The sequence below is a fragment of the Pyxicephalus adspersus genome, chromosome 2 (assembly GCF_032062135.1).
Source record: "Pyxicephalus adspersus chromosome 2, UCB_Pads_2.0, whole genome shotgun sequence".
In the NCBI taxonomy this organism is placed as follows: Eukaryota; Metazoa; Chordata; class Amphibia; order Anura; family Pyxicephalidae; genus Pyxicephalus; species Pyxicephalus adspersus.
In genome coordinates this window covers 89,498,602-89,525,701 of record NC_092859.1, presented here as the reverse complement: position 1 = coordinate 89,525,701, position 27,100 = coordinate 89,498,602, and the positions used below count along the sequence as shown (strand labels likewise).

The window sequence follows — 27,100 nt, the reverse complement described above, 5'->3', positions numbered from 1 at the left end:
AACTGTACAATTGTTGACAACACAAACTTGCCACAGACTTACAAACTTACTAAAAACTGGCAAAAAAATGAAAAAAAAAAACAGGCAGAAAAAGAGAAATATTTAATGTAATAAATTATGCCATAACAAATTATGCTGCATTAACCAACATGTTTGAAAGATAGGGGCATATTAGGGAACTAACCTTTAAATGAGTTTAAAATTAAGCAGAATGCACTATATGTGTTAAAATATTTCAAAGACATTTCACAGTTTGAGTCAACATATTCCATTCTAATGTACTGTATAAAATGATATGGTTGGCTGTTCTTTATAGGATTTGCTATGCATGTGACTATCTGCAAAAATATGCCAACCTTTAAAAGTGCATAATATACTGCAAAATACTTGTTGTATGCATAGTAGTAATTGACAAACTGGCACAAAAGTGTGGCTCACTACACACTTGGCAAACTTCTTTGGTATTAGGGGATCCTGTTTGCTGTGAATCCCCTAGAAATGGCTTCTGTTGCCACCCCTGACAACACCACTCCAATGGGAACAACTTTTGTCATGTACAGTACTTAAACATGCAGAAGCTGGTTTGTAATGTAAATAACAGGGAGTCTTCCCATTTGGCATGAGGTTATTAGGGACTGCCCCAGGCAATCAGAATTCGCAAAGCATTTGGCAATACAAAAAAACTGGTTGAGAATCAGTTAATACAATAGCAAATAATTTTAAGTTTTCTGATTTCAAATGATTACATGAAGTTGCAAACCTAAAGTTTGCTGTTAACCCAAGTTATGTCAAACTTCAACACCATCTCTAATATGCAACTATTTAGGAAGGTAAACAATTCTGCCTATAGGGTATTGCGTATATAAAGCATTAACTACAGAATGGGTCACCACGTTAGACAGAGCTAATATGGGACAGCAAGTTGGTGGATAGAACTGTCTTATAATAGCGCATTGATGTGCAAATATTTTCAGCATGCCAATGGGATGCAAAATAATCAAAAGACCTCTGATGTTCCAGGACCACATAGGATCCTTTTTACTCTTTAATTCTTACTGTTTGGGATTATCTGAATATTTAAGGGTTGTGACACTTAGGCATTTAAATGCAAAAATCATTTCCAGCCACACTATGCCCTTGCATGCGGATTACATCAATGCTTAAAACAGTTACATTGCTTTATATGGACCAAATATGACCTCCCTTACTTTATTATATGTACGTTGATGGAAGAAACATGCCAGGGTTATTACAGTAGCTCTTGGAAATTATCCGGTCAGAATTCATATTCCACTAATCTAACGTCTTTAAAATTACATTGATTTTTTGATCACATTGCTATGGTTTCACACTATTACTTATACTTGGCATTCCTTAATTACACATTTCAGTCTTTAAAAAAAGTAATAAATACCTTAAAGGTGAACTGTTCATTGAAAACGGGGTTAAGCGTTTTTCTGTGGACCTTAGTTTCAAATTTCTTCTTTTTATCTGGCAGAAGAAACAATTTCACATAAGGATCTGATGTACCTCCCATATCCAAAGCGGGCAGCTCAGCAGCTTGAATTATGCCAACCATCAGCTAAAAATAGAAAAAAAAGAAAGATCCCATACCGTTATACAATAAAGAATAAATGTATCCAATATTCTTTTTCTATTTGATTTTAGGTCAATGCTAAGAATACATTAAAAAACCCACATCATAAAACTTAAAATGTGTAGTCTATAAAGAAGTCTTTTTCAATTTAATTTTTGTATGTCTTCCACTCCATCTTTGCTGCCCCCAAAGTCCTTATTTTTGGTCTATAGCCAGTCCTCTTTAATCCACTTTTTTTGGTGGGTACAGGGCTTGAAGGGTATGTTTCCTAGGGTGTGTCCTGCTCTTTTTCTGAATTCTCCTCCATGGTTTAGCACCAGTCTTCTTTACCCAACTCCCTATAATCCCAGAGCATCAAGGATGTGTCCTTGTGTGGGGATTTTGGGAAGGATAGGAGCAATTAGAAAACCAAGAATAAGGCAAAATTATAAAGAAAAGTTTGTTTGAAATATTAGTAGTAGTACCATTAGTAATAAAGTTCTTATAACTTTTACATGTTGTCTTTATTATAAGGTTGGGAAATTAAACATCCCCTCAACTAGACCAAACCTGACAGGAATTCTAAGTCTTTCTTACCACTATATCTAAACACTAAATATTTTGGCTAGAGTTAGGCTGTAATTTTAAACAATAAAATTATGATATCTTTAGGTAGATATCCATCACCCCTACCCATAGCTAAAAAATTGAAATGGCACTTGCTTACTAAGTTTAAGTGGACATATTTACCCAGTCCCCAGTAAGTGACCCACTACCGCACGGGGCACTAGGTTTACAGGCTTCCAGGAGAAACATTAAGAATTGGGTCTACTTTCAAGCAGTAGAGCAGTCTAGGCAGTATATATGCAGTCAAGAACAGTGGGCCATAAAAAGTATCCCTACCTAATGGCTTGCCCAAGATAATGTGCCCACTATGATTTGCCTACTGGCAAAAGGATAACTGTAGTTTACAAATAAGTGCAGTCCCTAGTGAAGGTTTATCAGATCAGATGTCCATGTTAAAAGTTTTTCACTCAATTTAAAACTAAAAAGCTGTACTAATGGCTTATTTGCTAACTGCTATGGTACTGCATGTTTAATGTTTCTGGAGTTCATTCTAAACAGTTGAATATGTGCTTTATCCTTTTTTTGGTATTACAACTATTAGCAGAAAGACTAGTCTAAAACTCAGTTTCCTTATAATTGTTCCTTTGCTGAAAAAAATTCCATTAAAACTGAAAATCAAAAGAATCTGAACTGTATGTGTCCAATGTGTAATTTACTCAAATCCAGCTCTCAAATTTCAAAGTCCAATTCACTCATCCAGAACTGTTATGACACATAAAAAATAATGAACGTAACTCCTGGTGTGTGGGTCAGATAGATCAATTATGTTTCCAGCACACAGCACCTTAGTCTGCCTCGTGATGGAACAGTGAATTGGAATACGCTAATATAATACTAATAGCATTACCACACCTCCTATGTGGCTCCTTCTGTTATGTGTAAATTCTAGCAAAAATGGTAGAATAAAAATATAAAAGTCAATATTCAGTAAGCTTTATATGGAGGAAAGCAGTCTCATGTTTCCTGCGTCATCAAAAGACTTCTGACACCACAAGAAATCCCCTGCACCCCATAACCCACACTTTTCTCTTGCTAAATTTAGGCAACAGTGTCTAGAGGTGAACAGAGAGAAACAAGAACAAAAAAAGGACAAGGGAAAAAACACCCCAAATCTCAAATGAACACTAAGCATAATGAATTAGAAATTACATTTAATTTACATAGTAATATATGTACTGTATATGCCAGTATGTTTTTTTATACTTTATGCTTATCATTTGGAGATAAATGCTTCCAATATTTCAAAAAGTTCTCCTTACAAAGTAGCTAAAGCTGCCGTGACAGATGCCGTTATTTTCATAGAATCTCTGCCATACCGAACCCTCCATTCACATTTTGTCTTTAAACTTATAAAGAAAAAACAGTAAAGAGTAAGCATTCTTTTTTCATATGTATAATTTTTTTCTTTCTTGCTCAACTGAGAAGAATGTTTTTCTGGCACTTAGTTGTTCAGTGACAGGCTTCAGACTACGTCTCTGCAAATCAATCTTACAAGCAAACTGTCACACAAAATAATAAAAAAAAATAATACCTGTCACTGCTTTCAACTAAAGAAGATGTCATAATCTAAGAAGAAGTTTGGCAGCAGATATTGAACTAATAAATGCAATTTCACTATTACTTTTCAACCAAAAGAAAATAAATTGTTATGGGTAAAAGTGATGACAAATCTAGGGTTTGGAATGCTAAGGACTTGCAAGGAGCACTTAATGGCACTTAATCCCTCACTTGATGTCACATCAATTACTTTCTTTAGCAATAAGATTATTAATGTGTTTTTAAATCAGATGCCAGATGATAGTGGGCAGGGTTGTGTAGCAGATGATGAACTACTGCAATGGACCTGATCTATTAAAAATCTCCAAGGCTGGAGAAGACTATCATGGATAGTCCAGCAAACCTGGATTTAGTAAATCCAATGTATTACCAGAAAGACTAAAACATCCAGAGACAGCCTCATGTCTAAAGTATTCTGTGAAGGTTAAAAAACTTTCTTGGACAAGAGGTAAAAAAATAATGGAGAATAATGGAGATAGGCAAACCCTGAAACATGTGTAATGTGCAGTGATTCTATGATATTAGGCTCAATCTTTGCTGAACACCAGCAGTTTCACATTCATAGTTGGCCAAGAGTCAAAACGAACAGCTCTATCTACTATTAATAAATAGCCCCTTATTTCTCAATAGAGATAACACACGCTGTCACCTTTTGCTAAAGGAAGGCTCTAATTTGCTTCACAAATGATTATTAAATTTGCTTCATTAGTCTCTGCTGCAATAATTGCTAATTTCTTATTTGCTTTTCATTGTCAGCGTACACGAATCTCTCCCCCGAAGTGCTGTCTGTCACATCCTTTCGCTCCCTGTATGCTTATCCACAGTTTCATCTTTAAGATGTCTTTGATTATCATCAAGCATTATCATCAACAACTTTTTGAAGCAGTTAACTCTTAAGCTGTTAAGCCTGTTTTCTAGATAACTGGACAGAAGGCTGTTGGTGAACTCTGTTTTGAAGTTTTTTTTTTCGCCCTAGCAACAAACTTGTCTTTGACCAGTCCCATGTGCAATAAACTGCTGGACACAGACCATATCGATCGTGAAACTGTTATAATGAAATCTTTGGCAAACTTCTTCAAACACTGTGTACATTTAACAGGGTAAGCCAGGTTATTTTCAGTTCACTTTCATTTGGATGATTCACAAAGTCACACAATTCACAGCCTCTTAGCAGTTCAAGGCCAGAGATTCTAAGGTTTGGTGACTTTTATCACTCTTAGGTTTAGATGGCTGTACATATACAAAAGCAAAGTTCTGCCTCAAAGAAGGAATTGCTATGTAATAATGTAAATCAAGGCAAAAAATGCAAATCATAATTTAGAGTCATTTATTTTATTTTGATGCTATTATTATTCGTGAGCTAGACCCAAACAACGGCTATAACTTTACATGAAAGGCAGAGAAACGAGTCTATGATTTTTACCCAGTGGAGTGGAAAAATAATTCACTTCCTCTTCTGAAATATTTGCTTGAAATAAGCTATCATGCTCCTACAGAGTTCTTTGGTCATGCCTCCCTTTGAAGCCCAGTGCAATGCTCTGCGCAAGGTGAATGACAATTAGGCTTCCAACAACCTAAATCGCTGGGTCGTTGCATTTTGCAGCAGTCTATTTTTTTGAAAGGTTTACCTTGAAATCATTTATATTGGTTTAATATTTCTAATATATTTAATAACATAGCTGGTAATTTGTCTTAAAAGTTCTTTTAAAGATAAAAACACCTTTTGCAAGCAAGGCTATTATTAAAATGCTTATTTTAGACATAATATTAAAATACAGTAATCTTTTAATAAATGGTATTACTCAGGGTTTTCCAGAAGTGATGGGTGAAAAAAGGATTATTAAATGTTATATTCAGAAATTGGGACAGAAAGTACAGTATGTATCAAAATGTAATATATATTGAAAGATCTTGGTGGCTGGAATTTTATTATCATTGGCTGTACACATGATTGTCCCCAACTGTCTCTCATTTGGAGAGACTGTCCATTTTTAGATACCAAATTCATTCATCCCTTCTTCCTCTATCGTCTACTGCGTTGTTGCCAAAAGAGTTCTCTGAGCCTTGGGAAGTTTGTGGCTCTCAGATCAGTTTAGGTGGTGACAATTATCTTTTTGGCTATCTATAAAGGTGACATTACCCCCACTGGCCAGTAATGTAAAGAGCAAAATTCCCATTGACCATAAAAATGCTCTACTTAACTGCCAATATTGGATATTTATTAAATGCTGGAGATGATACACTTTCATCAGTGAACCTGGGTGATCCAGCAAACCTAGAATGAATTTCTGAATCAGCTCCATTGCAGATTTTTTGGATCACCCACGTTCACTGATAAGAATTTATCTTCTCCAGTCTTGGAGAGCTTTAATAAATCAAGCCCGTTGTTTCACTGCACCAACTGCTTAATCCAACACCTGAATTGTCTTGATTTTGTTATTATGACAGAAAAAAGGGTAAAGGGGGGAGGGGGGCATGTGTTGGTTTAGCCAAACATTTTTTGAAAATGTATTATTTATGATTTGTGTAACTGGGGGAGTGTATCCTCCATATTGCTAAAAGGTGCCCCCTTTCTCTTCTCAGAAAGTTAAGAAGTACTTTAAAATAAAAAAAAAATACATACATAATGAACAACTGTATGTAAAAAATATAAAATTCAGCCGAAGATGACAAGGGAAGTAATCATATAACAAATATGGTCTTCAAATATGCCTTTTCTTAGTATGCAAATATGGTACAATAGATCTTACAATGCAACGGGTGTCTAATGCAGAGATGACATTTTTTTATTGTAAAGTTTATTTTAATGTAATACATTGGCAAAAAAGCAGAAAATAAGTTTTGTATTACATAGGCATATAGAAAATCTGCAGAATAAATAGGTCTTTCCACTCACACAATGGCTTTTCCCAGTTCCGTTCCCAATACCTCATGGCTGTCTTTTCTTGTAGCTATATGTGTATATTCAATACTATTGCATCTCCTATTTTTAAAACTCAGGGTCACTGAAAACAGTTTCAGTGTATTACTGGCACAAGCCTGTATATTTACAATACAGCTCCTAAATACAGTTCAATTGTTCTGCACACACTTTGCTCAGTAGGGGAGTTCAATGACTTTTTATTTGACTTTGTAGCAACAAGAACCAGAACAACTGCTTTCTTTCAATAAAGTTCACAAGTTTGTTTTCATCTGCAGAGAAAGTGAAATGTGTTTCTAAGGACCAATTTCTTCCACATATTATTCTTTGGCAGGAATAAGCTGTTTGAGGTTTATAAAGTCCCCCATCGATTTAATGATATTCTCTGAGTATTGAGTGGTCAGTCACAATGGAAGGGAACAGAGGAATTGTGCTCCTGCATTGGCACAGAACATTAAGATGAGGTCTCTTTGATCTGCAGGCTCCTGGCTTTGCTTCATTTGAAATGTACTCATGTTAAATCAAAATTACAGGCTGTTTTCCCTGTCTTTTCAAATAATCTCACAAATGCATTTAGAAACAAACACACTCAACCATGAAAAGGACATTTGTGAATCTAGCAAAACGTAGTTATTGAAAATTATTTAAACTGGTATATAAACATAACTAAAAATGAAATAAATCTGTTGGTTGTATCTGTTAAATGTATAGAGAAAAATATGTTTCAATTTGCAGTGATCAATGTAAATCTAACACCAGTAAACCTCTGCATGTGATGTATACTCTCATTAAACATAATGTATCCTGATTGTTTAAAACCCTTCATAGAGAGACCACACTCCTGTGAGACTATTTGTGGATTAACAGAACTGGGCCAATTGTGGACAGCATCAGCCACATATTTTACAGAGGGTGTCCTGGTTTACACATTTGATCATTTGTGACCCTTTATGAAGGGCAAGACCATGAGGATTCTAGAAACCCATCAATACTCAAGGCAAAGATTGGGTAAACTGCTGTCAACATTTAATACAATGCTCCAGTAAGGAATGCATTGTCTTTTCAGTGGCTTTTTTAAATGGCATGATTTAAGCAGTCTTACCAATAAAAACCAGTTATTGTTTTAAAAAACCTGTTTGATTTGGGAATCATTCAAGCATACCTTTTGAAATGAAACAGTGTGTAAAAGTTGACCAGCTCTTTCTTTGCATAGAAGCTATGTGGAATATTATGTAAAGCCCCATCATACCATGTTAACCCTAATATAAACAGACTGTATGCAGTAGCCCATAGGAGTCATGCCCACTAAATCAACTTATGATGTATGATTTAACCCATGGGTCTAACCTGGTTATTTTGGAAGTCATAGTCTAAAGAATACTGAAGTTTTCCAAGTTTTTCTTCTTCTTTTGGTTTCTCCTTGTCTTCTCCATCAGTTAAACCTGTCTCAGCATCATCGTCATCATCATCATCCTTCAAAGCCTGGCAAGAAAAAACATGACATTACTAAGCTTCTAAGGAAATGAATTAAAGCAACTCAACTTGGGAAAATCCTTTTTGAAGTTGTACCTGTCCATTTAAATACTGTATATGCTCAGCAAGCAGCAAAATACCTATTTTTTTTTAATAAGAAAGCAGGCAGATAAAAATTATATGTCTCAAAATGTATTCATAAGTTTGGTAAGTAGAAGAGATATAAACATTCTTTATAAAAGTTTCGTGAACATGCTGATAAAGGTATGACAAGGAAAGTTTTTATTAAAAAGTAACATACCAATTCTATAACATTACTGCATGCAATATATCAGGCCTCATTCAAATAAAAGATGCTGCCAGCTTCTCTTGTCCGTATGATATTTTTCAGTATGAAAGTGCCAACAATGGGTACATATGCAGTTCAAAAATACAACATGCTATTATAGAAAATGGAAGCTCATGGAAAAAATTGTCTATGCTAATTAGTTCATATTTTAGGAAAAGCAAGGCTGATCTGAATTAATTGTACAATGATAATATTTCAGTAAATAATGCAGGATTGTTTGGTAAATAAGTAGTGAGTTTGCAGATTCATTACTGGAGATTGAGTTTTTCATTTTAAACTAGTAAGGGGAGGTTTATGTGTTCTTGCTGCAATATAACAACATTTAGAAAATGAATGATTCTCTCCATTGTGGGTCAGGACAATCTTGTTTGTTTTACTTCATTTAGCTGTGGGATATTTTATACTTGCAGTTATCCAACTGTGAGTACAAACATCCTGTCATTTATACAAGGATTGGAAAAAGTTTTGTTTGACATTAAACAATAATGTGGTTTGAAATATGTCCATATGTAGAACTGTTCCTTTAAAAATGACCCCCCTATCAAAGTATTGCTTTTTATTCCATCTGCTCTGGACCCTAAACTGAACAGAAACATGTACAGGAGTGTACATGTTTAAAATTCTGGTCTTTATATCTCCTCTGTAAGGGACAGAAACAAAGAGACGGGTGACCACAGGTTTAGTAAGCACAGCCTGTGCTCATATTTATGCGGTGCATAGACCTGTCCAAAAAGCTAGCTTTTATATAAGACTTTTGGCAAATTTACATCATGACCACAAAGTCATCCATTTGCATAAAACACAGTGTATTTAATCTATTCTATTGATTGCCTGATAAGAGAAGTACATTTTAGCATAATATTTTTGCTGGAATGCACAACATGATTTGGCTCCTGAACTAGGGGTATATGCCAAGAATCCATTCAGCAAACTAAACAACAACAACAAAAAAGTTCATGGTAAATGTTAACTAAGGAATATATCTGGCAGAACACTGTCCTACAATTGCCAGGATGTTAAATGCTTTTTTTTGTTATTGCCATGTTTTAGTCTTTGGGCAAAAATGCAAATTTACAGCACAGAGCATTCAAATCATTCAGAAACCATTTGGTCCTTAACAATGGTTTCAGTAAATAGTTCACAAAGCTGTATACAATAAAAGCATTTTAGGGGATGTGCAGACATTTATTATATAAATATAGAAAGTTCAAGGAATAAATTTCAGTACCCATGGATGCCAGTCCATTTTTCCATTTTCTAATGGTCTTGTTTCAAAAAAATTTGTTATAATTTATTTAATTTATATATTTATTTATTTATATACACATATATTATAATATGATGATAATATTATATATATTATTGTTCCGTGATTTTTGCTGGACATTTGCTGATCTTATAATTGTCATGGTTATAGTTAAGTAGCTGCAATTTTACTATTGATTTCTGTATTTGGTGCAAATACACACTGGAGGTATAAAGCTGCCATTGAGTGAGTTTGGAATTTAGTTTGTCTCTTCTAAAATGATTCAACATAGGAGCTCCTTTTAAATAAAGTTTGGTACAGAAATGCCTTGTTGTTGCATTGTGGCTTAACATATGTTTGCAAATGTATTCAAGAAAAAATCTCTGTTTTATCGCTAAATGTAAAAACAATTTAAAATGTTGGTGGTATGTTGAAGAAATTCTGTGTATTGTCTTGTTTTGTAAACTGCCCTGCCCATTTGGACAATACTTTTGCTAGGTATGACAGGTTACATATTACTTGTTTCAATAAAGTAAATGTAGATTGGATTTTGGGTTTACATTGTTTATGGAATACACCTACTAATCTTTTCCTGTGGATGTGTATCCACAAAAAATATTTATTTTACAACCACAAAGTTCAATCCTAGAATCACTTTTAGTTGTCTTTTCTTATAGGTGTGTCAATGGCAAAGGTCCAATATCACTCCCTTGACATGTTATACAGGTTGTGGATGATTTTATGTGAAATTAAATGGCGGCCTTATAGTGAAAGTATATCTAGAAAGAAAAAGTAAGGATACCAACAAAAGTGAAAATATGAGAATCTATGTGTATTATTGTACAGTTTTTATTTTCAATATTTGAAACCATTAAGGTTCTTTTTTTATCTTTTCTTCACTGATAATAAAAATTGTCATATTTATGCTTTATGCCACGTTTAGGACTATGTTGTACCTAACTATTAAACTATTAACTATTTATAAAAAAAAGAATGTGTATGTATGAATGTATTCATCAATCTATTAAAGCAGGCCTCAGTAAACTGTAATCTAATTCTGCAATATAAATAACAGGCCTTAGTTCAAATAATATTAGGAAGAAATGTTACATGGGTTACATGATTGATTTGTAATTTTTATATCATAAATGTTAATTATTTGCAGCAATTACACAATTTTAGCCTTCTAATGCAATTCTGTTTGCATTTGTGGGGATAACTCTGTTTGAATGAAATCAATTTAGTTCAGCCTCTTGATGTATTAAGCAGTGTTAAGCAGTGGATTAATCTCAATTGAGAAGCCCCAGCTGTCAAGACAACTAATCACAAAATGTTTTCACTGTCTATGGTTTATCCAAACAGGAAAAAAAAACCTACCGCAAGTGACAATCCAGAACAGTCATGAGATACAACACAGAGAGGCAGGACACAGAAGGAAGAAATCAAATTAAGACAGCCACACATAACCATTGTAAGAGCCATGGAGAAATGACCATTAGATATGCATCTTATTAGCACTCTATTTTATTTACAGGGAAAATTGCCATGTAGGTCAATGCTGTTTTGCTGGAAGGTCTTCATATGTGCCTTGGATTAATCACTGTTTTCACAGTAGCTGCTACTTCACACTACTGGATTTTTAGGGTCGCAGACAAATAAAAAACTGAGATTTTCAAAAAAGTGATTTTCTGACACTTGGGGCTCACACAAAGTTACAGCTGGTTTTCAGAGCAATGTATATAATGATAGAGCAAATAAATAGGAATTAATAAATATAAATCTGTAACGCCTATTATCCTGAGAAATGTTCATAGGCCATTTTCTCTTAGGATCAAATATTGCTAGTTTTTCTTTTCTATGCAAATGTCCTTAAGTTATTTTCCATTAGCATTTTATGTTTCTAAGGTGTTTTTCCTATGACAGACAACGTAAAAATCAGAAAATAATTTTCGAAATATCAAAAACATTTGCAAAGTTTGCTTGAATAGCTGATGATATATTGACACTTTTGAGATTATGCATATAAAAAAGTTTCTGTTATAATCTATTAAGCAGCTTCAGTAGCAGATAGGATACAAAATAATTTAAAGGAAAAGGTATGCTAGACAATGCTTTAAGAGCAAACACACAGTAAATAGTAAATGTCCATGGACCGTTACCTTATGGCCCCTTGGGACTGGGTATTTGATATACTCTATGTTGTTATTACCTACTATGCTAGAACAGTTTATTCTGCTGATTTTAAAATGAACCCACGGCCAACTATAAATCACACACACAAAAAAATATTGCAGTCTGAAATAATTCCTTGATATTTATGTAGGGAACTGTGCTTATATTATAAAAGATTTGTGTAGCATGGAGTTTAAAGCTAATATTTATTTTAATTTTTTATTAAGCATGACAACAACAAAGGTAAGAAGGCTTGACAATATATAGAACTGACCTGGTTTTTAAACAGGAATGCTTTGTTGTAAAAATATTAATAGTACCCTTTAAAAAGGCTCTTAGCCCTGAAAACATTGCTCCATAAACCATTATAAAATGGCCACCGACTTGCCATATAAGAGCTGAATTCCATTTACACAGCAGTGACTACAAGGAATCGTGCCCGTAAATAAGACACATTTTTAAAAATCATACAGTTACAAAGAAAGTAGCTCATATTGAGTTCTATGTTTTTTTTCTTTTGTAAAAATATTTCATTTATATTCAAAGACATTCATTCATAAACAAATCAGTCATTTTTCCATTTAGTAACAGAGATAATACATTGTACAAAAACGGACATATTGCAAAGAAAAAATAATAATAATAAAATAAACAAAACACAAGTAAGCATTTACAATACACACTGTTAGTAACACAGCAATACGATGTGGACCATTTACATGGAACATGTTGAAATCAACTTTGCAAAATTACGGATACACCACTGTAATTTGGATCAGCTATGGCTCTATACTAATTTCATTTTTTTAATAGTGCCCCAATATTTTAGAAATGCATCTATGGTTTTTGAGAACCTATATCCCATATGGGAGACAATAAACAATGCACAACTTTCCCCTTAAAATAAAATGAATTTTTAATGATACACTGTTCAATTTAGGACACTTAAGGGTCTTTTTAAGTTTTAAGGGAAGATTCACCAAACTTTTAATTTAGGCTGTGTGAGAATTTGGGAAAAAAGGTTGGGTGTAACACATTTATAAATTAGACCTTTTATATTCATTCTGACCAGTATAAGTATAAAATCTGACTACTTTCCACAAAGGCATGCTCCTTTATCAAGGTGGTTGCAGTTTGGTCTGCTATTATGACACATGTGGATACCCACATAGCAGTGGCTATTAGATTTACCCATCAAAAAATATCCTGACACGTAATTTGATCACACAGGGCTCTTTGTGCCAAACAATAAAACTGTAGTATTTTTGATTCTAATGACTCCCACCGCTAGTAGACATACTAATATTTTGTGAAACTTTCTATTTTAGTTATCATAGGAAATAATTTGACTTTAGAAAATATTTGGTGCTGCAAATGAAGAAAAAACCCCAGAAAGACATGTGATGACATTTGCTCAAATAAAGGGAGTAAAGAAATTGTATTATTTTTTTTTCTCCAGTATGCTAGAATAATTTGAGGAAACAGAATATCTAAAAGAAAGACTATAGTTAGTAAATATACAGTACTACATTTTGTTTTTCATTCAGTCAAGTTTTAATAACTTTGATTAGTCAAACTACTGAGAACTGATTTTCTTTTTTTCAACAGATGCTTGAGTTGGTTTTGTTTTACAAGGTACCATGGTGACAAGGCCTTTTTTCTGCTTGTACAATGACAAGCTGCTGTTACAGTCTTTCTGATTTCTGTATATATATATATATAAAACATTGTATAATATAAATTAGGCTTCTTTCTTTCTTCTAATGAATATATTGAAGCTTAAGGTAAACCTTGAAAGTACCAAGATCTTGCTACCCAGGTACCCAGGAAACGCAAGAAGCCACTAGCATCTAACAACATTATTATTATTAATAATAATAATAATAATAATAATAATAATAATTAGATATTGCTTTTTGTATAAAAATACACAAATAAAAATACTTAACTGCAAATCTGGAAAAAAAGGAATAAAGTTAAAAAGATTCTGAAAGATAACAAAAATCCAATGAAAGAATAAAACTTACATTCAGGTAAATAGAAGTATGTATTGGAAACCTGAACAAAGGATAATTCCCACCAATGTTGACAACATTAACAAAACTGCATTTGTTTCTCCTAAATGTTTCGATGGACAAGGCCCTTTTGTTTTTTGGTTCCTCACTTACTTCTATTGTTATTGCCATTGCCACTTGATTGAAATGCGTGGTTGTTGAACTTCCAGTTCATTCAAAAGTAAAGCTATGTAGGGTTCAATTTGATGTGTCAGAAATTGAACTAAAGTTTGCAGGTTGACCTACTGCATATGTTTGTTTTTTAATCTGGACACTTGTTGAATGCACCATTCGATGAAAGACTCTATAAGACTCTATTTTCTCTATAAACCTAACTGGCTATTAGTGGTCCTTCAACATACTGGAAAATTTCTAGCGTGCATTAAAGTTAATTCATATTTACATAGCTTTCTTTCTTTAATACGGGCATGAAGGCCAGTTTAGGACAACTGTATTCTACTTGAGTATAGGTGAGTTGTACTAATAAAATGATGGAACTATTAAAGTCATCATGCTAACTTTTATTCTAACAGGCTTACAACAAGGCACTAGAAAGAACAAAGCAAAAGTGAAAAGTTCATAATATGAGATTTTAGTTTTAGAAATGAGTAAGGTAATTGAAAGTGGAATGGTTGCTATAATTTTACTCTTTACAATACTTAATCGGCCAGTTATGTATTCAGCTCAGTAATAAACATTATACACTGGGAGGAATTTTCCTATAACTTTAATTTTACCATGAACAAAGAGTCATAATAAATTCAGACATGTAGGGAAACAGTAACATCTTTTGGTGACCTGAATGACATTATTCAAAACAAGTTCCTGATTCTTAAAAGACTACTTTCAAAAAATGAATTCAATTTAGTTATGCTGATCTGATATTAACACTTTCTAAGTCAATGGCCTGGAGCAAACATGCAGTCTGTGAGGTCAGAACCTTTGATCTGCATAGCTCTTCCCTTTCAGTAACTCAGAAAGCTTTAACAACGTTCATCAACATCAAAGCTAGGCATCTAAATTCTATTAAAATTTTTGCAAATAGTACATCTATAGAAATACATTTTTTCATAAAAGGTGCATAGAGTGTTTAAAAATAAAATGAGATATATGGCGTACATTCAGTTTTAGAGAGGGAGGAAGGTTACAGTACTTAACTAAGCAGGGAGTCTTAAAAAAAATCTGAAAAGGCCTAAAAATATTAGGATAAGGGAGAAGATGGTTTTAATCCAATTCAATTCCACGGAAGCAGGAGGGGTTTTGAAAAATATGGTGTTACACTGCCACTATCAACCTCAAAAACCAAACCCATTCATTTTAATGTTACCCATTTAAACTGAATAAAACTGTTTGTAAAAACCACTAATGAGTAATTAGCCTAAATCAGCTAGGCTATATTTTTGTCTCGGAACACATATTTTATACTTTAGTATACTGTATGTATAATGTATATTATATATATATTTATATATATATATATATATATATATATATACACAAATAAATAGCTATATCTGTAAGTATTTGTGAAACATTGTTTAAAAAATAAAAGTAGGATAGTACTAAGCTGTAAATTTTTATCATCTTTGGTAATGAAGAACTAGAAATTGCCTTAGTACTTTGTTTATAGGGGATCCTCAGTATAACAAGCAGCATTTTAAAAATCCCATTAATAGGAACTCAATAAATAATTTGTTTTAGCACAACTCATTCTACAGTTTATTTGTGGTTTTACAGCAAATATATTTGCCATGCAGAATTGTTATGTACTGCATTATTAGGTTATTGATATAGTTTAGCCAATTCTTTAGTTTTGGAAATACTGAACTTATCCAAAACTTTAAAAATAATGAAACTTTTAATGAATTTGGGTAATTCCTAAAATATGCTTTTGCATATAGGTACTATAATGAGTTTGCATAAAACATAAAATAAATCTAAAATATGTAAAATATAGTTTTTAAAATGTTGAACATAAAAAGCATATACATAATGTTACATTGCCTAATTCTTGAAGTGTAATTAAACAAAATATATTGGAAAAAAGCCATACTGTCTTAGCTAAAGATGTGCCATGTATATAGTATTTGGAAGAAATGTGGAAGTTTTTGTTCCATTCTCAGCAAACCAATACCTTTCTGTTACCTAAAATCCTAAAATTTAGTAAAGAAATTTACATGAAATCACATGTCTATTTGGCTTTCCACAAGATGCGGTGCTTTTTACTACCTGTTCATACCAAAAGTTCATACATTATTGTTTTGTTCTCCACACAAAACATCAGCAGCTATATTAAAATAGTTTTTACCTGATCTTTCATGTTCTTGCCTAAATCTTTAACATCTTTCATGTTGATAGCATTCTTTCCACCCTTTTCTTTGCCCTTCTTCTTGTTCTTCTTCTTGAATAAACATTTTTTGCACACGCAGAAACAGCAGGTAAGAATCAAAAGAACGGCAACTATGGCTATTGCAATTAAGGCCCATGGTGGCACTGCAAAACAAAAGCAATGCGTTTGCATATAAATATACACATGTGTAAACAAATTGGGTAAAGGTAATCAATGATGTACAGAAGCCAAAAACAATACACCGCTGCATATAAAACAGGTTTGTAACAAGTTTACTTTAAACGAAAACTATGGCCAGGCTATAGACATTTATATATTTATTTATTTATTCTGAACACTGTAAATAATCTTCTAAATAAGCCATCATGGTAGCTGCAGGCACCAAGAAGCATTTCCTCTTCAAAGTAAACAACAGAATGTATTTTTAGTGTTATTTCATTAGCTCGCTCACTCTACTTACCGGCAGTGATATGGCAATCTGCCAGGCTTGGAATGTCTCATGTAAACAATGAGTGGGTACACGGGAAGATGGGGAAGAGCAGAATGCTAGGACTTGACTTGGAGAAACTAATTGCATCACTTGAATATGCAAAAATGCATTGCTCTATTGTATATGCAGCTACAGAGGCCAGGGAGGGTTTGTTGTACAGCATTTTGAGAATATGTCCATGGTCCGAATATAGCTCAGTCTCAAAATACTGTAACTTTCCGAGATGGGTTTACATTATAAATACCCTCACCAACAGACACTAGGGGAACTGGTACACTACAGCAATGTCTAAATGAAAACTGAGGAACTTAATCGTGTCACTGTTCAGGCCAATGGACTCACGACTGATGATAACTTGCTGATGGCAACCGTTGGCAGGAAACACATTGTTATCTTACACAGCCGGCACCCAGTTGATACTTACTTTGAGTTCTTGTTCAACTTAAAAATCTGGAACCCTGAACACTATTTATTTCAAAGTTGATTTTTACATTTTGTCTGAGATATGTCTTCATTGACATTTATATAGGGAAATATTACCTTTTTAAAGATGGGCAGAAGAAAAAGATTTTAATGGCAACTATTGTAACCATAGTCTAATAAAACAATTATAACTTTAATAAACCCAAATTGCTCCAAGATGGAGATGGCATTGCTTACCCATATCAGGTATATGTTTGCTCTAGGTTCTATTACATAGATTTCCAATCGTGTCTTTCCTATAAACACTACAAAAGGGGTGAGGAAAACTCTCCAAAATTAGGCCAACCCTCACTTTTTTCACCAAAACAAGTGTCCTCATTTTCCCTTTTTACTTGTTCTGAGGTCAGCTGAAAATGTTGTATTTTTCATCAATTTAAAAACAAAGGTCACTGGGACACATAAAGAGGGTGAATCCTCCCTAGCAGTGATAAAGCCAACGACATAGAAAAGTTTCTAACCACCATCCACTCTACACCTTAACTACAAAAAAAATGTGTTTTAAGTACACATTGAGTTGTAAATGTATCAAGTTAGACAAATAAAAATAATAGGACCTAGATAAAAAGAAAATAAAACAAGTGTTGTAAACACCATGTAGGTTTGCATGATGTAGGTATACATTTTAGATGTATAATCTGAAATTCTGTTTCTTAGTGTTTATACAGGGTTTGTTTCTAAAGCATTACAAATGAGACAAAAACAATGTTAATGCAGATCAATCCCCAATAGGAAGTTCCTTTGGTTTTGTTTTCTCATTTGCAAACCAAAGTTCACTCTTTTTTATTTTCTATGTGATTGCATTCCTAATAACATTGTTAAACATGCCACAGAGTTCCAGTTTTTTTATTTATTACTATATACTATAAAACCCTAGGATTGCTTTAGTCATGGAGAAATGGTGTACTTTCCTACAAGCATTGCTCAAGGTCACCTTTGTATTGTATTTCAGATGTCTATACAGACAGACATTTATATTCAACACTGTAAAAAGATGCAATTATATGTGTAAAAATATGAACTTTAATATACCAGTACCAAATGCATATTAGAACAATTATGTCAGTTCATGACACTAGTTTCTATGGTTACTGGAAATACAGGGCTTATGGTTAATGATGGAAGAAAATTTGGAACCAATTGTGAATTAGTACAAAAGATTAAAAAATACTGTGAAACTGTTATCAACAATTGAAAACAGACTGCATTAAATTTTTTACTATCTATATTTCTATATATAGGTTCTAATGTTCTTAAAGATTAGAAGGAATGCTTTGCAAGTTGTAAGTCTGCTCGGATAACTTTTTATTACCATTTTGAAGATAAGAATATAAGAAGATATGAGCAATCACCACTACCAACAATTAGCAATAATCTGTGAATACCACTGATCAACTCCATGTCATAATTCCATGTATATTGTTTTTACTATGAAATTTATTGTGATTTTAGGGGGGTCAGAATAGCGTTCCTTTTTTATTTTATTTCCTCTCTTTTGTGATTTAAGAACAGTCTTAGAAATGAATAGATAGAAATATCTTAGGAAAAAGTGCTATGCTACAAGGGCGTAGGATAATTTAAAATGAAACAGCGTTATTACCATCAGCATCAGCCAGTAGTGAAAGGATGATAACTACAATTAGGAATGTGATATTTTTAAAAAAGGATAAGCGACAGACAAAAGATGTATAGGTAAAGTAATTAATGCTTCCCTCCATTTCACTTTATGGTGATTCTGAAGAATATTTATTAGTCTTAGACCTGGGCCCAGCACTGCTGCAAATTGCAAGGTGGGGGCTTAATTTATGCATAGATCCACTTAATGATTACCACCCGGAGATGAAAGATTGTGATAATTTGGGGTGAAAATCTATCATGTGTACAGTGGTCCCTCAATGTCATTTAGTAAACCCCTGCTCCTATCCATGAAGATGGAGCAGGGTGCCACCTGCTGATCTCACCCCATCCCTTCTCCATAAAACTGAACAGTGCTATGTGTACAGCACTCATTCCTTCTACTGCCCTAGAAACAATCTTTCTCAAAATGTACCATTAGTATGGAGCTTTTGTGTTGTCAGCCTGCATCAGGGTGTTGTGCTTATTGTAGGATCACTAGGTAAAAATTATAGCACATTTACCAAGAAATGGAGAAAACTGTACACAACGAGGAATGATGGCAAACAAACTGAAAAACAGATCTTGCCATAGAATACTAAAAGCTACATTTGCTCAGATAATTCAGTGATCCGCATAGACAGTGCTAATTATGCTATTAAGTTTGATGTAATGTAAAGCCAATGATGGGCATTTCACCATGAAAAGAATTTTCAATGGCATTAAAATAGTTACTTAAGAAGAAACGATGTGCACTAGGATGTTTTGACACATAAAGCTCTTCATCATGCATCCTTCAGTGCATAACAAACTGCCACCAATTTCTGCTTGTGTGATTACACGCTAGAATAATGATGAAAGAGAATCCAAGAACCATCTGCTGTTGGAGACACTAATAACAATGCCTGCCATCACTGGACTCATCATTTTCCCTTCCTATCATACCTTTCTAGTAGTGCTCAATACTTTTCTTAGCATCTACATGGAAAAAAAAAAGAAAGAACAACAGCAGTAATTTAGTCAAAGAGAACAGAGGCTGAAAACAGGAAAATTGCTCGCTCAAAGTAGCCAAATGGAGTGGAAATTATGATTGCAAGAAGCTGGATAGGATATTGCTACTTGAAGTGATAATTTATGTCTTTGGTGAGAAAATGAACACCTTCCATGGATGGTCACAGCATTCCTTCTTCATAGAGTAACAGCAATGTTCATACACGTCAAGATACAAAAGGCTTCCTCCCAGCTATTTCAACAAGAGTATTTGCATAATTTTTATCATGAAAGCAAATTCCTATAGTAATTTTCTTAAATCAAAACCACTTTCAAGCAAATTATTAATCTGTCATTCATTATCCCTCCATGATATTGAAAAGAATACCATACTGCATGGAAGAAAGAAAAAAAGCTACAATGCTTTTTTTTAAAGTATCCCTGAAGTGCAAAAGCATTAAAAAAATGAAATGTAATTCTGGCATGAGTACCTTATATATAATTCTAGGGAGCAAGCACATAGGAAATATCCATAAGCAAATATGCAATGGACTTTGTATTTTATTTCTGTTGTAGATTGTGCACACCAACCAAAGCATTGTTTTTGCTTTACAGGAAAATCTTTATACCAGGACATCATATTTATAAATAAAAGCTTTAGGTCCCTTGTATAAAATGTAAACTGGAGCCTCTCTATTCTCATACAAATACATTCTGTGTTTTATGCAGACCATTGAGATTCCTATTTTTAATCGAATTTGGTAAATTTGTATTTCCTGCAATACTTTTAGCTTGCTATAGAGGCAGGTAACAAAAGAAACAAATCTGTACAAGTTAAAAAAAGAGAAATGCTTTAGCCTGTATGAAATACAATGTGAACAGCGAGTAAATAAAGGAAATCAGCAGTCAAAGTCAGCCTCATGACCTAATAGCCCCAGGAGACACAGTCCCCTCTGCACCCTTGTAGTTATGACATAGAAGTCTATTTATAAATTTAAAAGCACTGCTGTTCTGAGCTTCCTCTTTTCTGTTCAGAATATCTGCGTCAGAAGATCTTAAATAGATTATATTTGCCATCATATTGTAATTAGATTTATATGAAATAATTATACTTGCTTCAAAGGTAATAGCTGGCTAACAAATGCATGCTGACAGCATAACAAGGTATTGAGTGAAGTAGATATTATTTACTACATACTGAGCTACATGGCAATGTCAATGAGTTTTGACTTGTTGTCAAACACTCCCATCCTCCTCTTTTCAGCTACTATGTGTACAAAATTGTTTCCAAAGCACCTATTCAGTTGAATTGGTGCAGCTGGGAGTATGGTTGAGTCTGCAGTTGAATGCTAAAGTCAACCACAAGTCTGGAATGGCTCTGAATTGTTAGCGCCTGTACAGAAGCATTTGGACTGGAAAATGGATGGTACAACACTAAAAGCTAATTGGTGTGCTGCATACTCATGTTAAGAAACATGTTGGTAGGTGGACAAATGATGCTATTCAGTCATTGTCCAATCACAGACTGGGGCCAGGGTAATGTTCAAGCTTTACGACTTAGCTGCAGTAGGGGAAACCTGAATAGGGTACTTTGTGGAGCTGTAAAAATGTACTACTGGCTGAACAACGACACAAATTCATTTGCAAGTAAAACAACTCTCAAATCTTTATTGTATATGAAAAGTTTACTGCAGTTTGTTTTTCAGACCATGCTTAAAAATGTAGTAAAAATTATTAAAATTCCTTCATTACTTGATTATGTTAAAAAATAAATAAATAACGAAGAAAGCGTTTCTATTATGTGAATATGCATAATTATATGCCACTTGATTTAAACTCTAAATGCATTCACTGCATTTGTGGTTTATGTATGAAGTTAATGCAGTGACTTTTATAATGACTAAAGGACTTGAATTAAAATTTTAAATTAAAAGTGTCAGATGAAGCATGACTGGCAATTCAAAGCTGTCGAGGAAAGTGTGTAATCAGAAAAAGTACATAGTTATTTCATAATGCGAACAATACATTAGAAAATTTAGTGTTGCAATTTCGACATGTCAGATTTTGTGATTTCATTAAAATGAGTAACAAATTAAATTTGCTCTGCAAAAATGTTTTAACCTATTATGTACCAAATATCATTGCCTCAGACAATGCAAGGTTCAGATCAACAGGCAGTACTACTGACTATAAACTCCTATACCTATGCTGTCATCACACTAAGAGTGAAAATCTATTGTAATGCAGATTGCCTCAGATGGTAGCCAATATTATCCAGACAATACATGCAGACAGATAGATATAAGTCTATAAAAATCTTTAGATGCAAACCACTGGTGGACAAATCTACTTGGTCATTGACTATGCAAATCATTTCTATTTACTGGAACATCATTTCTATGATTCTATCTTACCTACTGGTCTGAAATTCTAATCTCCCATATTTTCTGAGGAAGCTTCTTTGTGAAAGGCGTTGGGTAATTGGACCAATAACAGAAAAGAATACAGCCAAACCCATGATATCTTTTTTATGGACCTAATCTATGTGTTGATATTAATTGATACTAATTTCTGCAACTAGAGCTTTTTCGTTATGTTACCCTATGGAATTTTCAATTATTATCTCTTTTGATGCTTAAATATATATATATAGTAACAACCCTAAAAAATACTCTTACCAGACCCAAAACAGGTATATAGGTCTTTGGTTTCTATTTCTATTTTGAGGTCCGTATGCAATGAAAAATGAATGGGCAAAATATCATGACCATAGTCAACTGACCTTTAACATTTTTCCCAGTTAATCATTTTACCCTTTTTCTGAAGCATTCATAACTACTCAACATTAATTGAGATGTGCTGACATTAAATATGTTCTGGTACAGCACTTCAGACGTAGATGATGAAAACCTGTATTCAAAGGATCCCTTTTATCTTTTCACATTTTTAAGAAAATTGAGATATGTAGGCTGTGGTTTGTAGGCATTAAAAAAAGATTGGGCAAAATATCATGACCATATTTATCTGATTTTGAACATTTTCCTCAGTTAATCATCTTACTCTTTTCTGGAGGATGTATATCTACTCAACAATCATGGAGATGTATTGACATATATATAAATATGTTAAATGGACTTTCTAGTTATAGTGCTTTTTGAAGTGGAACTTTAGTCAAAGTTTCTGCTCTATTCCTACAGATTTCCACACTGATATTACCTCTAAGTACAGAATTTTTTTAAATTATCAAAGTACCTGAAAGGGATAAACTCAGTCTCATAATCTCAGCCATAAGTGTCCCTAGACCCACTATAAGCAAAATATTTATTTGATGTACATACGGAAGGAGGTAAGCTTCTAATTGCAGTGCAAACAAACCAGAAAGACTACCAGTGACAATTGAAAGCAAGAACACAATGCTTACTTTCTCACATGTACAGCTCTCAATGTCAACAGGATCTGACCTAACCATATATTAAGGCTGCAAACACTAATGTATTGTAAAATAAGGGAAATTGTGGGGAATTGGCTTTTCAACCTAGATGACATTACTGTGGGACAAATACAAGTATGATAACTATATGCACAATAAGTTGGGTTTTTGTTGTATGTTATGCCAGACTGTACTTTTGCTAGAATATCTTTCATCAGCTTTATGCAATTAATTTTGCTATTGTTTAACACTACAAAGTTTATCTTTGCCTAATTAATTGTTAGGGGAGATAATGAAATGGTAGACAGTAGACACTGACAGTTTGTTAACTTTAATGATCCAAAGTAGGAGGCGAGAAATAAACATTAAATTAAAACAACTTCAACAAAATAAGTTTATTTTGTTCACAAGTTTAGGCAGGGCGGTATTTTATTAATAAAATGCTACTGGTGTGCTGTCCTTGTTGGTAATTCCACATGTCTTTTTAATGACAAGCAGACTATAGCTATAATAACACCTCTCTCCTGGCGAAGGGGAATTTTATGTGACACGGAAAATATGCTTGTTATCAATTCTGCAAAGACGGCATCTGCCAGATTGCCAAGATCCATCTCAGGGATGAAAATCAATTAATATTCTAATTCATCTGTCATTACTGGTCACAGTGCATTATTCATCCCAATTTATGAAGTCCTACATGACTGTTTTTGAAAGACATATGTTGTCTATTTTTTTACTTTATATTTTCAGTCTACATACAATTAAGCCATATTTCATACATCTGGAGCTTAAAAATTTAACAAAAATAATGTAAATAAAACCTGATGTCCTGGTTTGGGTTTTAAATGCTTTAATCGTTGCTTATCGAGTTTGACATGAGTAATTATTTTATTTCTACACGACTTTCAAATGTCTTCAATACAATAAATTACTAACACTTACTTTATAAACATGGCAACTGATCACAGTTAATAATATTTCAATTTCCCATTGACAATTAGGTAAACAACTGGAGTTATGGATACGAATATTATGATATTTCACCTTAAGATATCAAATATAGGATTGAGATCATTTGAGATTTAATTACTTCTTCATACCGGCATCCAGAGATCAGATAACAATGATAAAGAAGAGTAAATGTGCACACAATATTTTATATATATGAGATATAGATTTTTTGGTGTACTTTGTATCAGTCATCGATTACAGATAGAACTACTGTCAAACCATACTGACTGGGCTGATGGTAAAAAAACACAAATCAAAAACTTTCATTGACTGGCATTTTCAGTTGTTTTTCTATTCTTCATTGTCAATAGGCAGATAAATGTGGTTGTAAATCAAAAGGAGATCTTCTTGTGCTATATCACCCTCCTTCAGGACTCTCCGTCGTTCTTCTATGTGCCTAAACAAATATTTGCCAAATTGGGTGCCACATCTGCTTCCCCAATGCAATAGCAAATGAGGGCCAAAACACTGAATGGTTAAATTCCATTTCCAGATCACTTTTCTTTTCCAGCCACATGTACTGCACTCGCTCTCATGAGTCATGCTCAACCAATGGTCAATGTGATGGGTCAACAGATCGCATAACTGTTAGGACTGTGATATGGAGTGACTATCACCATCTAGTGAACTCTTTGACATGTGCTATTCTGTACTTCAATATGGGGACAGTGGGACACAAACAGGGGTAATATAATAATGGGAGCTCTATGGTGGGTGCTAATGGGGAACACTATAATAAAGGAAGCACCATGGGTGGCAAGGAGAGAACTATTGGGGGAAATATAATAAAGGAAGCACTATGGGGAAATTTATAATCAAGGGACTCCTAATATGGGCACTATAATAAAGGGAGCAGGAATTTGGGAACTACAATGAAATGAGCACTTTACTGAGAGGAGTCCCAGCTGAAAGCTATAATGCCAGTTGTGTTTGACAACTTAAAATTTTGGCCATGACCAGAGGGTGCCTTGTAAAAACCACTGAGGGTATCATGTAATGGAAATGTTTGGAAAACACTAGCCAAGTCCAGTTGTTGGTCCTGATTTATTAAAGCTCTCCAAGGCTGGAGAAGATACACATTCACCAGTGATGCTCGGTGATCCAGCAATGCTGGAATTGATTTATTCAAAGTCATTTGCTATTTGCTGGCAAATGTTTTGAATCTTGGACCAGATCCATTCCAGGTTTGCTGGATCACCGAGGTTTACTTATGAAAGTGTATCCTCTCCAGCCTTTGAGAGCTTTAATAAATCAGGCCCCTAATGTTTAAAGGATCAATTCATTTTATGTAGAAACAGAGCTTTCCTAACATGCAGGATAATCATTGTAAACACTGACAACCTCTCACACGCATTTCCAGTAAATGCCAGCTTTGTCAGGTCATGTATGGTTCAACATACACTCAACAGTATATTTGTATGTGATTCAAGTATTCATACATTTACAGACTAAAATTATGGTTTCTAGAAATGATAAGATGTCACAAAGAGCCATAAAGAAAACATATCTTGGCTTTTAGCTTTATTTTTGTGTCTTTAGGACTGAAATTCGTTTTTCTTTTATGGGATTTTTCTGTAAAATTGATTGTTATTTTCACTTGGCTCTGTAAAATTTATTTTCTTTGAACACTGGTCGATTTCATCTTTAATATCAAGCAAACAAACTTTCCAATGCTCTGTGTCTCAGGTGAACTGTCACTAAGATAGTTTAGATAAAGTGATTTCAGTTTTTCTGGTCTATATTTCAGCAACATGAAGACAGATGACTTTTACCATCACACATGTATAAAACAAACATTGTTTTTCTAGCACCTAAACAAATGCATTATCCATTATTTGCAGGTCTTGATGAGTTTATGATGTTTTTTTTATGATTAGGGAAATCAAATACTGCACATATCTGCATGAAAAGACCTCTAGTTTAAAGTGTACAAAGTGAAGTCAGTATAAGTGTCTGAACTTAACAGCTCATTACATGTTCATGCCTACAGTACAAAATAAATATATGGTATTCAAAACGGCAAAGTCAGATTTTAAATGCTTTCGCACTATTGGCGATAAGGAAACCATTAAAATGTGCTCCTTCCCTGGTCTGCAAAAACTGTACTTGTGTGCAAATCTGTTAAACAATCACAAACTTCCCTAAAGGAGTCCCTAAGGATTAACATCAAGAACATAACTACAACCATAGCAGCCTAGGCAGCTATTATGGAGATCTATCCACAGCCAGGGAGAAACCTTGTTTTAAAGGAGATCACACCATGTATTTAATGAAATTAAAAAAGAATTGGTTCTGGTTAAACAGATAATGGAAGGTCTGCTATTTTGGTAAACTGTACATGCTCGGGGAATAAAGTCAAGTTTCTGAGCAAAGCTCGCATGAGCACACTATGGAATAATTTATTACAACTACATGGCTGCGTATAAATCATTTAACAACTATTAAAAAGGTCCATTATATTTTGCCAACGTTTGACTACCAAGGGCTGTAAATAGGGATACATGTACACTGGAATACACTGTTTTCAAGATTACAGAGGGCTACTCCTATTTGTTTATTAATATCGATCGAGTTTAGGAATGAGGAAATCCATACAAATAGGATTACAGCACATTCGTCTGAGATTTTAAGAATTCAGATATATTTAGATTCTGCCACCTGCAGGCACAATGATATGGGAAAATGGAGACGTTTCCAAAAACTTTGAACCAACTATCCATAGCAAAAATGAACTAGAATCATGTCCTAGCAATAACTCCGA

General features: G+C 33.7%; 1 protein-coding gene across 3 annotated transcripts in view; it reads right to left on the bottom strand.

The window, feature by feature from the left end:
- Nucleotides 1–27,100, bottom strand: part of SYT1 (synaptotagmin 1) — a 285,194-nt gene that overhangs the window by 65,873 nt on the left and 192,221 nt on the right. For 2 of the 3 annotated variants that reach the window (XM_072401412.1, XM_072401413.1), the window contains 3 exons: nucleotides 16,283–16,467; nucleotides 8,028–8,162; nucleotides 1,415–1,582 (listed from right to left, as the gene is read on the bottom strand). In XM_072401412.1, coding sequence (XP_072257513.1) covers nucleotides 1,415–1,582; nucleotides 8,028–8,162; nucleotides 16,283–16,467 — 488 coding nt within the window. The remainder of the gene's footprint in view (nucleotides 1–1,414; nucleotides 1,583–8,027; nucleotides 8,163–16,282; nucleotides 16,468–27,100) is intronic. The other variant, XM_072401415.1, reaches the window with a different exon arrangement.